The sequence below is a fragment of the Tiliqua scincoides genome, chromosome 13, assembly GCF_035046505.1.
Source record: "Tiliqua scincoides isolate rTilSci1 chromosome 13, rTilSci1.hap2, whole genome shotgun sequence".
Lineage (NCBI taxonomy): Eukaryota > Metazoa > Chordata > Lepidosauria > Squamata > Scincidae > Tiliqua > Tiliqua scincoides.
The window spans coordinates 8,643,036-8,660,997 of NC_089833.1; the positions used below are offsets into that span (position 1 = coordinate 8,643,036).

Below are 17,962 nucleotides of genomic sequence, written 5' to 3' on the forward strand. Positions count from 1 at the left end.
TGAGGATGTTTCTTTGGAGAAACAGGCTCATTGTGGGCAAATTGGCAACCCTAATCGTGATGATGCAGCCGCGTATCCTACTGAGACCCAGAAGCAAGGAAGTGACATTTCCCCCAGCAGCAGGGGACACTGCTATGCATATGTGTCCAGGGGAGTCCGCTGACTGGGAGGAATGAGATGAGAGCCCCGAAGGCTAGAGGACACCATTCAGTATCATTCTGTGACAGGAAGAGAAAAGCAAACAGGAAACTCATGACTCTGCAACTAAATAATGTGCTGTTTTATGGTGGAGCCAGGTAGTGATGCTAACTTATGCATTGAAGGGGGCAGTGGTGACTGGACCTCATCCCTGAGGTTCATGCCACTGACAGGGAGGGCACCAGGATGAGGTCTCTTGTTATCTGGTGTGCTCCCTGGGCATTTGGTGGGCCGCTGTGAGATACAGGAAGCTGGACTAGATGGGCCTATAGCCTGATCCAGTGGGGCTGTTCTTATGTTCTTAACTACAATTCCCAGGAGGCCTTGCAGGTCTCTTGTTATCTGGTGTGCTCCCTGGGGCATTTGGTGGGCTGCTGTGAGATACAGGAAGCTGGACCAGATGGGCCTATAGCCTGATCCAGTGGGGCTGTTCTTATGTTCTTAACTACAATTCCCAGGAGGCCTTGCAGGTCTCTTGTTATCTGGTGTGCTCCCTGGGGCATTTGGTGGGCCGCTGTGAGATACAGGAAGCTGGACTAGATGGGCCTATAGCCTGATCCAGTGGGGCTGTTCTTATGTTCTTAACTACAATTCCCAGGAGGCCTTGCAGGTCTCTTGTTATCTGGTGTGCTCCCTGGGCATTTGGTGGGCCGCTGTGAGATACAGGAAGCTGGACTAGATGGGCCTATGGCCTGATCCAGTGGGGCTGTTCTTATGTTCTTAACTACAATTCCCAGGAAGCCTTGCAGGTCTCTTGTTATCTGGTGTGCTCCCTGGGCATTTGGTGGGCCGCTGTGAGATACAGGAAGCTGGACCAGATGGGCCTATGGCCTGATCCGGTGGGGCTGTTCTTATGTTCTTATGCTGTCCCTGTACTGCTTCTTGCTGCGGTACATTTGGGGTATGGGGTGGGGTGGAGTACAGGACTGAGCCCATTTTGCACTGGGCTTGACTCTCAAACAGGAGTCAGGCTAGGGCAAGGTTTGTTGCTGCTGCCACTACTGTACAGAAAATTTGGACACCCATAAGGTGTCGGATCCTTCACAAGACCAACCGTGTACTGACTGTGCATGGCAATACAGGGAGGACAGGCCCCAGAGGAGGGGACATGGCTAGTGCTGAGATTCTCATGAGAGTGCTTTGATTTCTGGAAAGGTGGAGAAAGGACCTGGGTGAGGGGACCCCTCTCTTTCATTTCATGCTGGTGTGCCTGGAGTGAAATGACAATAAACAATATCCTTTGGGATGCTGACTGTTGGGGACAAACTATAGGGGAGAACTGCTTTCCTTGTGGACTATGCAAAAGCTCCCCCCCCCCCCGGTTAGAAACACGTATCACATGTGAACAGCCCCCTGAAAGCATGTGACTTTACAAGCTAACCTGAACCCCGGCACTATTTCAATGAAATTCAACAGTGAGTGTGATCGGTGGCGTAGCTAGAGGGGGTGCAAGGCACTAAGTTTGGCAGGGAGCTTCACCACAGTGCGCAAGGGGCCCCTCCTCTTCCCCTACAGAGCCATTCCTGGTGGGGAGAGCAAAATGGAAACATGTGCCTGGAATGGCTCCAAAGGGGGGGGGGAAGGTTCCCTTACATGCTGCAGGGAGGCTCCCTGCAAAACTTAGTACTTTGCACCCCCTCTAGCTACGCCACTGAATGTGATCCTAGCCTGTGGAGGGGAGTGGTGATGGTGCGAGAATCCAGGCCCTTACTGGTTCGGGAGATCCACAAAAGAGTGGCCAAATGCTTGAAGCCAGTCTTTCCTTCTGGAAGATAAGGTGCAGGCCTTTTGCTCCTGACCTGCAGAGCTTGTTGGGAGATGCTAAAGGGCTATGGTCTGCCACTGGTGTTTTCCACTTTTTGGTCCTGATGTGGGAGAAGAGGCTGGGAAGCGACCCAGCCGAGGCAGCTCATGAGGATTCTCAGTGCTGGGCTGGCCCTGGAGAGGCCAGATAGTACGGACTCCCCTCCTGCCTCTTCGAAACCAGTGCTTGCAGCAGCGCCCAGCGGTGGCCTAGCAGCTTGTGCAAGATTGCTCCTCTCCGCCCCCTCTGATTTTCTTATTCCTGCCTTCATTAACCCTTTTGCTGCTCACCGGCTCCTCCGGTTGGGCTGCTGAGCTAGACACAGGGTGGACTGGAAGCAGAGGAGCAGAGAGAGGCCGTGCTTGGGCTGGAAACTGAAATTCAAGGAGCACTCCTTAGAGCAGGGGTGTCCAAAGTTTTTGGCAGGAGGGCCACATCAGCTCTCTGACACTATGTCGGGGGCCGGGGGAAAAAAAGAATTAATTTACATTTAAAATTTGAATAAATTTACGTATGTTTACGTAAGTGAATATATTAAAGATGAACTTATATGAATGAATGAAGGTCTTGCAATAGCTCAAGGCCTATACAAGACCTTGCACAAAGCAAGGCTGGCCTTTTCTTTGCTGCTGCTACTGCATCACAGATGTGAAACAACAAGCAGTGGAGGGAGCCCTCATCCCACAGCTCACGCGAGAGGTCAAACAGTTGCCCTCACTCTGAGAGCAGTTGCGTTGGGCCAGTGCGGGCTCCAACAAATCTCCGGAGGGCCAGAGGCTCATTGGAGACTGGGGGTTCCCTGAGGGCCGCATTGAGAGGCCTCGAGGGCCACAAGTGGCCCCAGGGCCAGGGTTTGGGCACCCCTGCCTTAGAGGGTACGAACAAAGTGGGGCTGAATTTGGAGGAGTGCATCTCCTGACTCTCTCCTAAAACGTGGACCGATGCAAACTTTTTGGAATGCATGCGATCCTCCTCATTAATGAGCCCCCCTGCCCCCAGTTCTGAGAGGGGTAGCTGCATTTCAAAATACGTGCCTTTAAATAACGTTTATTTCAGTGGGGCTTACTTCGGAGGCCTGATCGACACCTGTTGAGGAATGAAGTGGTCAGATTCCCGGGGTGAGAGAGTAGCCTGCATTGCTTTGGACTGCAGGCAAAGGAGCAGCGTTTTAAATGCTCTCCTGAGTGAAACAAACCCTATCCACGAAAGCAAGAGAGCAAGCTTATCAGGGAGATCGGCTATAGCCCAGGACGCTCCCTGTCCTGCTAGTTTTCTACTTGCAAAGTTGTGTTTTTTATAAAAGACTGGAGAGTATTTGCAAATGCCTGCAGAATTAAGTCTTCGTGGAGCTGCCTCAAATCATTTGTCCAGCTAACATTTTAGAGGAGAGTCTTTCCCAGGCCCTGCTGGGAGATGCTGCCAGGGGCTGGAACCTTCTGTTTCCAAAGTGAGCATCAACTGCCTCAACACCTCTAGACTCTGACTCCCATTGTTCCTCCCATTCATTCTGCTGCACCTGTAGATCAGACCCAAGGCGTTGGCTTTAGGGTCATCTCAACACAGCAAGGAAGTGATGTGGGATGATGGAGGCTCTGGCACTGCTCTCTCCACAGTCAGTTTCACTGGGCCACGAAGTGGGATGGAAAGGCAAAGAGTCAACAGAGAGGAGATCGCGAGGTGAGCACTAAAGGCAACAGGGAAATGAGTAGCCCCCCTTCCCCCCATATCATGATGCCCGGGTTAGTAAATAAAAACAAATGCAAGACATGATTTTGCATTTTGCAGGAATTCGAACCCTGCATCTTTAGATATTTCTGCAGATGGTAGCGGACGTCACCGCTTCTTCCTGTTGGGGTGGTCCTGTTCCTGTTGGGGTGGTCTCCCAGGGGCCACGCCTGCTCAGGGGATATGCTCAGGGGATATTGTCAGGGCTTCCATTGAGGCAAAGCTTTTGCCAGGGTCAGAGTTCAGTCTTGGGACAGGAGATGTGATGAATGTGTCTTGGAAGCATATGCAGAGTGGCCACCACAAACAGCCCCTCCCCTCCAACCCTCTGGGATAAAATGGGAGGTCTTCCAATTTGCATGACTTTCAGGTAAACTTTTAACTCTTTTTCCAGAAGGAGTGCTGGTTGAGGTGTAGATGGCAGAATGAGGGAAGGTTTGGGGGGGAGAGGATCCTGATCCCCATGAGGGGTGCTGAATGTGAATCCACTATGTCATCAGTACCATTGGCTGGAAGGAGAGTCAATTGCAAAACAAACGACAGTGACCTTTGACAGAGTCCAGAATGGCCCATGAACCACCACCACTTAGGAAGCACTTTGGCTGCAGTGCTATGCCTGTCAACCTGAGAGCAAGCCCCGTTCAACATAGTGGGACCTGCCTCTGAGTCAACATGTTATCCGGTCTGTGGGTACCTCATTTGTGGGGTCGTGGAAACTTAACAGGAACACAAATAGCCAGCTTCCATGGCTTCACCAGGATGATGATGGTGGTAGTAGTGGCAGATGAGAGAGGCCTTTGCCCAGCCTCCCCATCACATGAGGCTTTGCATCCAGTCTTGGTGGTGGCCGTACCTGGTGGAAGCAGGGCCTGACCTTACAAATGCTGCTTGGGTTGGCAAAGATCTGCAGGATCTTTCTTTGAGCCACAGGGAGTAGGCAGTAGGCAGTGATGGGGTAGGCAGAATGAGTCCCGGGAGGGATTGGCAGTGGGTCCCCAGTGTCATTATTTATTTGGGAGTGGGTGGGTCATGGCACGAAAAAGGTTTAAGACCACTGATATATAGGATCACAACTTTGACTGTTACCCTGCACATGCCTGATCTCCTCTAATCTTGGAAGCTAAGCAGGGTCAGGCCTGGTTAGTACTTGGATGGGAGACTGCCTGGGAATACCGGGTGCGGTAGGCTTTCGAGACTGAAGGTTGCCAACCAACTTTGATGGAAGTGAATTTAGGCATTGCCTTGTTGTGACTTCTGCCTGGCAGGGTGGGCTCCAAGCTTCTTTTGAGAAACAGCCATTGCAGCCTTCCGCCCCAGGCCCCTCTCCCATGAATCTAGCGGTGTTCCAGAGGCCACCAGACCCTATTCTTTTCCTTCTTACTTTTTGTGGTGACAGAGAAATGGTTCATCTACAGCGGTGTAGCTAGAGGGGTGCAAAGCACTAAATTCTGCAGTGAGCCTCACTTCAACTTGCAAGGGGCCCCTTCCCTTTGGAGCCATTCCAGGTGGGGGGTGGGAGCAAAATAGAGGCATATCCCTGAAATCTCACCTGGAATGGAAGGGGAGGCAGAGGGGCTGCTTGCATGCTGCTGTGAGGCTCTCTCCAAAACTTAGTGCTTTGCACCCCTTCTAGCTACACCACTGCTCATCTATGTATGTATATATGTATGTATGTATGTAACACGTTAACAGCCTATCCTCCGTACCTACTTTACCCAGGCTTCACACACTGGAGAGGACACTCTGTTCTAGAACCACCATTCAGAGCGTGACACCATAGTCTTCCGAGACTGAAGGATGCCAACAAGATGTAACATGTGCACACACTCCTTTCTGCCCCCATAAATCTGCTAGTTTTTCAGGGGGTACCAGATCTCTCTTTTCACCCCTCTTTTAACTTTTTTGCAGTGTGACCAAACATCACACAGCTGGCTGGCTAGCTACACACCACGCATGCACCCCTTTCTGTCCTCCTAAATCTGCTAGTCTTTCAGGGGCCACGAGACCCCTCTTTTCCCTTTTTTCGCAGTGTGACCCAAAATCAGAGCTGGCTGCCTGGCTGGCCACACACACACACACACACACACCCCTTTGTGCCCCCATAAATCTGCTAGCCTTTCAGGGGACAGGAGCCCCAAGATCCCTCTCTTGACTTTTTTGCAGTGTGACCCAAAATCAGAGCTGGCTGCCTGGCTGGTCACACACACACACACACACACACACACACACCTTTGTGCCCCCATAAATCTGCTAGCCTTTCAGGGGACAGGAGCCCCAAGATCCCTCTCTTGACTTTTTTGCAGTGTGACCCAAAATCAGAGCTGGCTGCCTGGCTGGCCACACACACACCTTTGTGCCCCCATAAATCTGCTAGCCTTTCAGGGGTCAGGAGCCCCAAGAAGCCCCTCTTGCCTTTTTTGCAGTGTGACCCAAAATCCGAGCTGGCTGGCGAGCTGCACCTCCCTTGCCCGCCCAAGGAGCCGTCCCCGTGTCCCGCCACGCCCGGGGAGGAGAGAGAGGTCACATCAGCCACTTTTGCGCGCGCGTAAAACGCCCCCAGCATGTGTGTTGCGCGCGCGTGTGTGTTGCGTGTGTGTTTTGGGGCCAGGAGGCCGGAGAGCGCTAGGACCCGGAGGGGAGGGGCGGGGAGGAGAGGAGGGGAGCGGGAGGGCGGGCAGCCCGTCCATCAGGCAACGTGGTGTGTCCCGTTGACACTTGGCTCCCCGCGAGGGGGGATATTTAACTTGGGAGCGCGCGGGGGCTCCGCAGTCGGGCAGTGGCTGGAGCCGGCGCTGGAGGAGGCGCGCCCGCAGAGCGCACGGCGCAGGTAGAGCGCGCAGAGAGGCGGCGGCCGCAGCGGCCAGCAGGAGGCGGCCGGCCAGCCAGCCAGCCAGCCAGAGGCGGTGCGCGCAGGAGCCGGAGCGGCCGCGGGGAGGAGAGCGCCCGGCGCCCGCGATCCCACCGCGGGGAGGCTGCGAGGGGGACCCGCAGGGAAGCAGCGCCGAGCCCCGCTTGCAGCCCGCGCCCTGCCTGGATGGGCTGCCGCTGAAGCTCTCGGGAGGAGAGGGGGCGCCTGCTTCCCGCCCCCCCCCAGCTGGGATTCCCACCGGAGCATGGCCTGGGAGGGAGCCTCGGGGGACAGCTGAGCCCCCCCACCCGCTCAGCGCCGACACACCTTCTCCTGCGAGACCACCCGCCCACCCACCAGAGGAAGAAGCCTTCGCCACCATGAGGATGAGGAGGATGAGGATGGAAAGTTCTCCTGGATCTTGTGGACCCTTTTCTTGGGAATCAGAGGCTGTTTGAAGGGGGGGGGGTCTTTGCAGAGGAAGAAAAAGGCAGGCAGACTGTGTTTCCAGTGCCCCCCATTTCAAGGGGGCAGAGAAACCCACCTCCACCACCGCCCCCCAAGAAACCTTGGAATCCTTACTTGGGACTCAGTTGTTGTTTTTTTTTAACCCCTCCTCCACCCCCATTCCACCCCCCTCCTGGCCCCAGCCAACTCTCTCCCCTTTTCACAGTTCCCCCATCTATAAAAGAGGGTTTTATTCTTGGGCTCCGGTCTCACGCCAAACCCTGTCACACAGTCTAGACATGTTGTCGTGGGTCTAAGTCCAGCTGTCACCATGGGGATAGAGACTGTTCCGCTGTGAATTTTTGCGGAAAGAGACAGAGAGAGGAGAGGGGGGGGAGAATTACCCTGCGCAGAAAGAATCTGGTTGCCCTTTGGGAAGGCTTGGGGTGGGGGCACCGGCAGCTTCCCACCCACCCCAGTTCTTCCCACCCACCCACCCACCCTTTTGTGCCATGCCTGCCTAGTAGCAGGGAGGGCAGTGCAACCAGGGGGGGGGACCTCACATGCATCTGTCATCCAACCCCTTGGTGATCTATTTAAAGCCGGCAGCCCTGTGTTGCACTTTGTCTCAACCTATTTATGAATCCCTTGGACTTGGCAAGTAGGACTGCGGAGAATTAACTTGCAGCCTCGGGAACAATCGAGGGAGCAAGTCGGCTGGGTGGGTGGGTGGGTGGGGACTGGTCGGCCGGAGGCGCCAGCCCGTGGGGAGTATGAAGACCCCACAAGCTCTCTTGCTGTGCTCTTCCTTGGCAGTGCTGTTGCAGCCCAGCTCCTGCCAGCCCTATCTCCGCCTCAGGCCCTCCCCTAGTGACAATCTGCCCATCAAGGACATCATTGAGCATCCGGACCCTGAGTATGACCCCAAGGAGCAAGACTTGGACGATCGGACTTTGAGGAAGAAACTGGGCAGTAACTTTGACCCCAACTTCATGTCTGTGCTGGCTCCTGCCCAGGTGAATCTCTCCAGCTCTGACCCGCTGCACAGGTTCAAGGGCTCCGGACCTTTGCCCAACGAGCTGAAAAAGCTGGACCTTGGCGAGACGCCGTACGGGGCCAGGCTAAAGATGGGCAAGAAGGCACGCCGGAAATTTCTGCAGTGGCTTTGGGCATACACTTACTGCCCGGTGCTGTACACCTGGAAGGATCTGGGGACCCGGTTCTGGCCTCGGTACATCAAGGAGGGGAACTGTTTTACAGAGAAGTCTTGCTCCTTTCCCGAGGGCATGTACTGTAAGCCCGTCAAATCGGTCACCAAGACCTTCTTGAGATGGTACTGCCAAGGCTGGTCGAGGCAGAAATATTGCACCTGGATCCCTGTGCAGTACCCTGTGATTTCTGAGTGCAAATGTTCCTGCTAGCCTCACCTGGGGGGTCCTGAATCCAAGAGACCTCGCTGCTCTTGGGTGCACATGACTGTTGTGTACGTACGCGTGTGGTTTCCGCACCAAGAGTCCCCTGCTGGAAACCATCCAATGCCTTGGGATGGGGTGACGTGGGCACTCCTTTCTCAACCTCACGTGGGTCCCATCAACAAGGCCAAGAAGACATCCTGAGAGCAAGCCGGGGATCCTCTCACCATCAGGCTGCTGTTGGTGGCAGGTGCCAATCCACTTCCTGCCCCGAGGAGGGACGGATTGTCCACCTCGACGTGGTGGCGGCATGGAACATCTTGCTTCTGCAAGATGATAAGAAGCAGGGAAAAAAAACAAAAAACATTGGCACCCGTTCACAAAAGATGCGGCTTGTTCATTTCTCAGTCCTCTTATTTTTCCAGACACCGCTTTACCCCCCCCCCTTTCCTGCCTCCCTTGCACTGTATTATTTTTTAATTATTTTATTTTATTTGAAGTGAGATGCGCGAAGCCTGAGAGAGGAAGCTGCAGTGCAGGCCAGAGAAAAGCTAAGCACTACAATGAGATGTTTATTTTTATACATATATAGCGTTCTAACAAAAAAGAAAAAAAAAAAAGACTGAAAATGACCCCACCTTGTAAATATAGAGAATTTTTAAGAAGGGCGGGGAGGGAGAAATTCAGCTGTGTTGTTCTGTTGATATTTTTATTATTGATGTTATTATTATTATTATTATTATTATTAATTAATTAATTAATTAAATGATACAGGACCACATGTTGAGCCCTCAACCATTTCAGCAGATGGGAAGGGGGGAATATGTTTCCTATGAAGATGGTTTATGATATCCGGCTGTAACTCTGATCCCCTGTAGGATATTTTATTTCTGTTTCCTGTATTTGTTTGTTTGTTTTTTTCCTTCTGAACCCGTCATTGATCTTCAGACTAATTTTCAAAATGTTCTAGGATTTTTTTTTTTAATGTATATTGATTAAGGAGATTTTTTTTTTAATGTATGAAGTTATGAAGAGTGATTTTTTTTTCTTTTTTTGGAATACATATAGGAATGTAGAGATGTTAAAAAAAGAAATTTCTTGTGTACAGTTTATTTATTTTTAATGTTTGTGTATAGGAGAAAAGGAAAATAAAAAAAAAAGCTAGAGGTTCTGCCAGAAAATATTTGAAAAAAATTTACTTGAATATCCCTTTGACAACATATCAGTGTACGTACCAACCTGAATCAAAACATTCTTAGCAATAAATGCTGTCTTTGAAAAAAAAATAATTCCCTAATGTACTACTACAGACATGGGGGACATGATGGCTCATGGCTTATATAAACCCCGGTGATAGATCTCAAGACTAAACATCCCAACTGGATTTGGATTATGCAATTCAAAGTAATTTATTAGTGTTAATGGAGTGGTGTACTTTTATAAAGACATCAGGCTCTCAATTATCATTGCTTACAGTATCAGTGGAAGGAAAGACTGGGTTGGGCAGCCAGGAGTAATTAAGGGCACAATCCTAACCAGGTCTGCTCAGGAGTAAGTCCTATTTTGTTCAATGGGGCTTATTCTCAGGAAAGTTTGGTTAGGATTGCAGCCTAAGCTATATTGGGGCCCTAAGCTATGCCAAGCGTCAGAGGCCCCATCTCATTACCCCTGGCCCCAGTTTATTATTCCAACTAAAGGACCAAGAAAATAAAATTAACATTTTCTATTTGCATATGTTGGCAAATGAAGGTGCAATGAGAAGCTTGCACAGAGCTTTGCACAAAGCTTTATGTTTGCTTTATGAAGCACTTTCAAATTAAAATGCTTTATCGGCTTTATGATTTCTTAATAAGCATATGTCAAAACTTTTAATCTACAGCAGAGACTGTACAGTACTCATAAAATGAGGCTCTAAAGTGTAGCTTACTCATAAATCAGGCCCTAGTGATAACAGAGAGGAGGAGAGCATGTTCTAAAGATGCACTTTTTTTTTTTTTTAAAAAAGGACTAATCTGAAAATCCATTAGGAGTTTTATCTGGATCAGGCTGTCTTGCATGGCAGGTGACCTCTCTGCTTCGTACTTCCCTTGTTGCAGCGGGCAGGTTATCATCTGAGGGCCCAATCCTATGCAACTTTCCAGCACCGGTGCAACCACAACGCAGCCCCATGGTAAGGGAACAAATGTTCCCACGCCTTCAGGAGGCCTCTTTGACTGCTGTCCCACCAAAGGATGTAGTGCATGCCTTACTGACAGGGCTGGACCGGCACTGGAAAATTGGATAGGATTGGGCCCTGAGTCGTTAAAATGCCTGGAACCAAATTCCAACACCCCTATAGTCATCCCAATTATTGACATCCTTGCTAAGTCAAATGCTGACCCAGGAAGAGGCGATAGGTTGATCTCAGGCACAGTCTTGCACATCACTGCTACTATTTATATTTCTATGACTCTTTTTAATTTGCAAAGTGTTGCATGATCTGTGATTATATTTGGAGTTGCTTTTATTCCTGTCCGCTAAATTAGGGCAGTAGTTTTCCAACTGTACTCTGGGAACCTTGGGTTGGTTGGCAACCTTCAGTCTCGAAAGACTATGGTATAAACCTACAGCACCTGGCATTCCCAAGTGGTCTCCCATCCAACTACTAACCAGGCCTGACCCTGCTTAGCTTCCGAGATCAGACAAGATCAGGAGATAGTGTTCAGTATAGGCAGATGGTTGGCAACCTTCAGTCTATGGTATAAGCCTACAGCACCCGGTATTCCCAGGCAGTCTCCCATCCAAATACTAACCAGGCCTGACCCTGCTTAGCTTCCGAGATCAGATAAGATCAGGAGATAGTGTTCAGTATAGGGAGATGATTGGCAACCTTCAGTCTCGAAAGACTATGGTATAAGCCTACAGCACCCGGTATTCCCAGGCGGTCTCCCATCCAACTGCTAACCAGGCCTGACCCTGCTTAGCTTCCCAGATCAGACAAGATCTGGAGATAGTGTTCCGTATAGGGAGATGGCTGGCAAACTTCAGTCTCGAAAGACTATGGTATAAGCCTACAGCACCCGGTATTCCCAGGCAGTCTCCCATCCAAGTATTAACCAGGCCTGAACCTGCTTAGCTTCCGAGATCAGATGAGACCGGGCATGTGCAGGGTAACAGTTGCTGCTGGGAACCTTGGAGTTCCTCAAGACTCCCTAGTGAGAAAGGCTGATGGCTGTTAACCCTGATGCCCAGATGGTAACTCTGCGATCAGAGGCTACAGAGCACTTCCTTCCTTCTCTGCTTCCTGAAGGCATTTGTTTGGCTGCTATGTGAAGTAGGATGCTGGGCTAGAAGTACTGTTGGTCTAATCCAGCCAGGTGCAGTCCATTTCACCATTGGTTTGATCCAGCCTCCACTGCTGCTTCTCCTTCTGCTCCCTGGGTCAGGAAAAGGATGAGGGGGATGGAGTGGAAGAGGAAATGGGCTATGTCAGAATGCCAGGCAAGGGAGGGCACCAGGATGAGGTCTCTTGTTATCTGGTGTGCTCCCTGGGGCATTTGGTGGGCCACTGTGAGATACAGGAAGCTGGACTAGATGGGCCTATGGCCTGATCCAGTGGGGCTGTTCTTATGTTCTTAGGAAGTGTGGAGGGGAGAGAAGAGAGCTTCCTCTAGCTCATCATTCTACTCTCCTTCACACCTCCTCTTCCACTCCGTCTCCCTTGTCCTTTTCCTGAACCAGAGAGGGAGAGGACAGAGGCTGGCCCACCCCCTGGGTTAAGGAGGGGCAACATCTGGCTACTTCAGGTACCAGGAGGTCTTGGGCTAGCTGTGGATCCAGCAGGCTTAGGCTGCAATCCTATCCACACTTGCTTGGGAATAAGCCACACTTGCTTGGGAATAAGCCATACTGACTATACTCGTATAATGGGACATACTTCTGAGTGTCTACATGCATAGGATTGGGCTGTTGTAATGGCTGACACATATCTATTGAGCATAGCTTGGTCTGCAGGAGAGCCTTGGATGTGTTCTTTGTTATGCTTCCATTTCAAGTGAGGCAACAGTGACTCTCACCCAACCTGGCCAGGACTTTACATGAACTGGGTATCTGCTGTCAATTAAAACATGCCCCAGAATGCTCTGGGGCTTCATGGCAGGCTTACAGGAATTCCTTAGCCGACCGGTTGATCTGGAAAAGTTTTCTTGGAGATAGAAAGTTGGGATAGGAAATGGAGCGATAACAGTTCGCCCAAGGCCGTATACAGTAGTAGATGCAACCCAGTGAAAGTTCGACCCAATCTGCACATCTCCTAATGTATTGAGCAGTGTTGAGCCGTAGAGCAGTGTTTCCCAAACTGTGGGTCGAGACCCACCCGTGGCTCACGACCTGATTGTTGGTGGGTCATGAAACTGACAGGCTAATAGCTGACAAGAAAAACGTATTGAGCCCTATGGAAAGTGAAACGCTCGTGCATGTTTACTCAGGAGTAGGCAACCGTGCCTCAGTTTACTTCAGGCTGACAAGAACGCAACGCCACCAGAATGTTCCCAATCCGATGAACGCAGGCCCTAAAAAACACTCAAGATGGAAGTTCCCCCCTCCCCTCCGCTGACAAGGAAAACGTATTGAGCCCTAAGGAAAGCAAAACGGAGTCACACGTGCATGTTTACTCATGAGTAGGCAACTGCGCCTTGGCTCTTTTCGAAGGGCAATGCAACAGAATGGTCCTAATTTGATGAACATGGAACTAAATGGTTACTAGGGACCCACCCTAGTAAAAAGGATAACGACAAAGATTTGTGTGGTTGGTAAAGTTCTCATAAAGCTAGGTGGTCCCATTAGAGTGGATTCCAGTGCTAAGAAGTTTGGGAGCCACTGGTGTAAAGGGACATAGGAAGCTGACATGCTAGGATTCTGGGCTTTACCACTTCAGACTGAAGGGAGGGATCATGTTTAAAAAGCTTCCCAATGCAGAAAAGTACAAAAAAAAGCCTGTCGAGACTGCAGTGTAATGAAGGTCTCTTTCTAATGTGCTGGCTTGATGCAGGATTTTTTTTTTTTTTTGCATGGGGAAGGATTCAAAAATATGAACTCAGATCCCCCCCCCGCCTGCAGTCTGAAGCCCAGAATTCTACCATCTCAGTTTACCACTTTATTTTGCAAAATGGGTAGCCTGCGTTCTAGCTGCAACTAAGACAAGCTATTAATTTCAATGCAATTGAGGCACAATTGACCATCTGACCCTATACAGTACTTGCTTTCACAGCCCTAATCCTGTTGGGTTTAACAGGACCTACTTCCAAGCAATCTTAGCCTAACCGAGAGCAGTAAATACCACTGAATTTAGTCATGGTATAGTCTTTGAACAGCGTTTTCCAAGCGTGCCAAGCGAATCAGGTCAATTATCGTGATAGAATCCTTACAACAACCACATAAGGTAAGCCTGTCCATACTCCAGTCCGAGACTGAAAGGGAGTGACGTGCCTAAGGCCTCCTAAGCAAATTCATGGGAGAAGCAAGTTTTGAACCAGAGGAGACCTGTTTCACGGTAGCCTCCTACATCTAAATCCTATGGTGCCTCAGTGCTCAGAGGACCAGCTGCGCTGAAATGGCCACAGCTATATGCTATGGGTGCCAAGGCAGCCGCCAGAATGTGCATTTGCTCCTTTACCCCAGGTAGAACACAGCCGGCGACAATGGGTCTCCTCAGATCTGTGCCTGCTTTTGAGTGGGTGCAGACTCGAGGACGCCTGTGTTGGGCTTCCGGGCATTGGAGGGAGCACAGGATATGGCAGTAGACTGCTGCTGTCTCCATCCCTCTCCTGGGCCTGATCCTCCCCCACCCAGTTCCGCCCTCCCCCCCAACTTTCCCCAGCCTCCCCCCACCCTGAAAAGCTGCACCGGCAGCTGGCAGCTAAACCTACCACTGTCCACCTCCTGCGTTGTTCTCCTGGCACTAGGGCCCAGCACTGACTGGTCCTGACCAAGTACCAGTACTACTTCCTCTGTGGGTGCCACGAACGTGCTTTATGACACCCAGAGCTGGCAGTACGCACTTACTGCCAGTGGTAAGGCCCATAGGATCGAACCCTTAGGCTGCAATCCTATATACACTTACTTAGCCCCATTCCTCATAGTGGAGTTTACTGCCAAATAAATATGCAAAGAATGGAGATATGATCTGCACCAGCTCTTTGGTTGGCAACCTTCAGTCTCGAAAGACTATGGTATAAGCCTACAGCACCTGGTATTCCCAGGCAGTCTCCCATCCAAGTACTTAAACAGGCCTGACCTTGCTTAGCTTCCGAGATCGGGCATGGAAAGACTATGGTATAAGCCTACAGCACCTGGTATTCCCAGGCGGTCTCCCATCCAAGTACTAACCAGGCCTGACCCTGCTTAGCTTCCGAGATCAGACGAGATCTTAAATGAAATGTCTGATACAGGATTTGGGCTTTGAGTTTTTTGTGTTGGTCTATGTACTGATAGCCATGGTGCACCTTCCACCAGGACTTCACTGGCAACCAAAAATTGTTGAAAACCAGGTCCTGTTCTCCTCTGAAATTCATGCCCGGCTGAATCAAGAGATGCAGAAAACAACTCTGACACTCTTCTTCTACTACTCATTTTTAGCTTTAGTTGCAATGTTCTTCCTTTAGCACCAACAATGTACAGAGCACAGGATAAATATATGGGTCTCTGTCCCCAGGAGCTTACAGTATTGATATTGACACAAGTGAGATTACAGAGGTGGGGGAAGGGAGATGGAAACAGGAGACCAGTATGTGATTTGTTCAGTTTCATGTACTTAAGCTTAGTCACAGGAAGAAAATGGGACTGCCAAACTTCCTGTTAACTTTCCAGAGCTCAGTGGATTGCACGGTTCTTACCTATCTTGTGCATTGTCACAGGATAGGGGACTTTTTTTCATACTTGTGCATGTGTAGTCCAAGCCTCTGTGGCTTAATAAGAGGGTCTGAACACATGAGGAAGCAACCTGCTACATCGGATTAGGGCAGGCCACTTGTTTTGTATGCAGGAGGTCCCAGGTTCAATTGCTGGCAGCATATCCAGGTTATGACCTCAAATGCCAAGAGTGACCAGGGTCTCTGAGAGGGCCCAGATCAACCTAAGGATATCCACTGAGATTTGAACCCAGATTTTTCCAGTTCTAGTTGGTACTCCAATTCAGTGCTTGTTGAACCAGTGACACTTCACTGTATTGTATGATATGCAATGGAGACCACATGGCACTGCCCTACCTGGCCTGGCTGGAAGTGGTAGATGTGGTTGTGTAGCTGGTTGTGGAGAGGCACAGTTTGGGGAAGTTAGGGCGCAGAGCAAAGAAGGGATCAGAGAGCAGCAACTGTCTGGGAGAGGGTGCAAGCCACCCACTCCATCTCTGGTAGCAGTGGTGGAACTCACACAAGTGTTACCCCACATAAGGTGCTATGTTGAAAAATAATACTTAGAAACAAAAAGGGTGGAGAACCCTCTCTAACTACTGCATCCCACAGCAGGTGCCCTAAAGGTTAATAGGAAGTTGCTGTATAGAGTCAGACCCTTCATACCCCATCTCTTGGCACAATGCCATGCCAGCTTTCACCACTATGCCAGCTGGTGCATAGTCCAGTATTGCTAGTTTGCCTTTCAGAAAGGTGCTTTGCTCACATATTATAGAGAAAAGGAATAAGTCCCAGGTGTGTGCGTATCTGTTGCTTCTAAATGATCTAACAATAGTTACAAAGCAGAAGATTGCTCAATTTTGTTGCAGTTAAGGGTAGACTATACAACCAGTTGTAGCAGACTTTAGGCAGAGATGAGAATATGGATTTTCATAGTACACAATAATGTCCCTATTTTCATTTGTATGTCTAACCCTTCCAGGAATATTCCTGAGTCCTCTCTTGCCTTTTAAGCAGTGTTTAGACTTATTTTCAATGCCCCACAAGACACTCAGCCCCTTTGAGAAAAGGCTGGAGGGGTGTGTACGTGCATGCAACCTTTCTTGTGCACCATGCAAAACCCTGTGTGTGTGTGTTTGAAATGAACAGGGAGGCTTGTCTCGCAAGAACAACAACATCTGTGGTGCGGACGCTGAACATCTGTAGAAGGGCTTTTTTTTTGGAGGGGGAAGGTATTCTGGGAAAATATTTCTGACCTAATCCCAGCAGTATCTGGTGTGGTGGGATTTGATTACAAATGGCCCCTTAACGTCTTAGTGCGTTTTGTTCTGCTGGGTTTCAGGGGCATGCAGAGACCCCTGGTATTGTGCTAACCTGGGAAATAAACGCTGGCTGGAATTGATGGCTAAATTTATTTGTGGGGGGATGGTTGATTCCCCCCCCCCCCGGTGCATTGTAATTGCAAGAAGGAAGGGAGAGGCCTAACGTCTGCATCCAATTCCATTGAGAGTTGAGTCTGCCCTCCACCCCACACTCCACGTAAAGTGCAAAGTGACCAAGAAGAAGGAATATATTCTTCACACTAAAAGAAAAGTCACAAGGATGGCAATTGTTCAAGACTTCATGACAAACTGTAGGTGCCAAGACTGCCCCAGGTGCCGAGAAAGAGGGTCCAATCCTATCCCACAAGTATTCCCATACTTTAAGGAGGTCTCTGTGACCTCTGCCCCACCACAAGATGCAGTGCATGCCCCATTGGCACAGCTGCACCGGCACTGAAAATTGATGGGATTGGGCCCTGAATCCCTCACTCAGATCTCTTGGCAAGGTTGCAAAAGAAAAGCACTGGCTTATTTTTCTCTCTGCAATTTGTGATTTTTTTTTTTTGAAAATGCAGTTATCCCCTTCATACAATTCTACTTCTCTGACAGTGTGGCTTTTAACCACCTTTTAAGGGCAAAGAGGTGTCGGCATTGTTGGATAGTAATTCAAACGTGTCCAGATCACGGTTTTCTTTCCTTCTAACAAATCCCAAATCACTTCCCTAAATGTAAGTGGCTGGCTAGAGATGATATTTATACCTACTGCTGGTTCTAGGGGGCCTCATATTTCTCCTGTTTTTCACCCTGGAAAGAAGTATACAGGTGGAGCCTTCATATCCTCGGATTATCCATCTACAGATCTGGTTCAACACAAGTCTCCCCAGACCAGCATGGAGCCAGTCTTGTCCCCACCTGAGCCCACTGGAAGCGACCAGAGCTGTTCTCCAGTCGCCTCTGGAGGGCTTTCTGAAGCCCATAGAGGCAGCATGGATCTGCCCACTGCCTCTGCGGGCTTCAGAATGGCCATTTCGGCCCCCAAAAAGATATTTCCAGTTTCAAGTGACATTTTTATGCCTTATAAAGCATTCTGAGGCTCAGGACTCCGGCTCAGCAGGAGGCAAGCTGAGAATGTTGCCTTGGGGCATATGTTAATACAGTATTGAGGCCGTTGTGTTTTCGACTTGAGAAGACAAAATGTCACTCATGTTACAGAAAGGCTACAATCCTAGGGAAATTTACTTGGGAGTAAGTGAGATTTACTCCTCACTGGAGAGGCGAAGGCTAGCACCCTGATGGATCTTTTAATATTTATCTGAGAC

General features: G+C 49.9%; 1 protein-coding gene and 1 pseudogene across 1 annotated transcript; one reads left to right on the forward strand and one right to left on the reverse strand.

The window, feature by feature from the left end:
* Window positions 1–7,777: 7,777 nt before the first annotated feature.
* Window positions 7,778–8,710, forward strand: LOC136663929 (noggin-2-like). Its single transcript, XM_066640899.1, has one exon. The coding sequence runs from the start codon at window positions 7,796–7,798 to the stop codon at window positions 8,441–8,443; it is 648 nt and encodes a 215-aa protein (XP_066496996.1). The 5' UTR covers window positions 7,778–7,795; the 3' UTR covers window positions 8,444–8,710.
* Window positions 8,711–11,481: 2,771 nt separating this feature from the next.
* Window positions 11,482–11,601, reverse strand: LOC136634095 (5S ribosomal RNA; annotated as a pseudogene).
* Window positions 11,602–17,962: the final 6,361 nt, after the last annotated feature.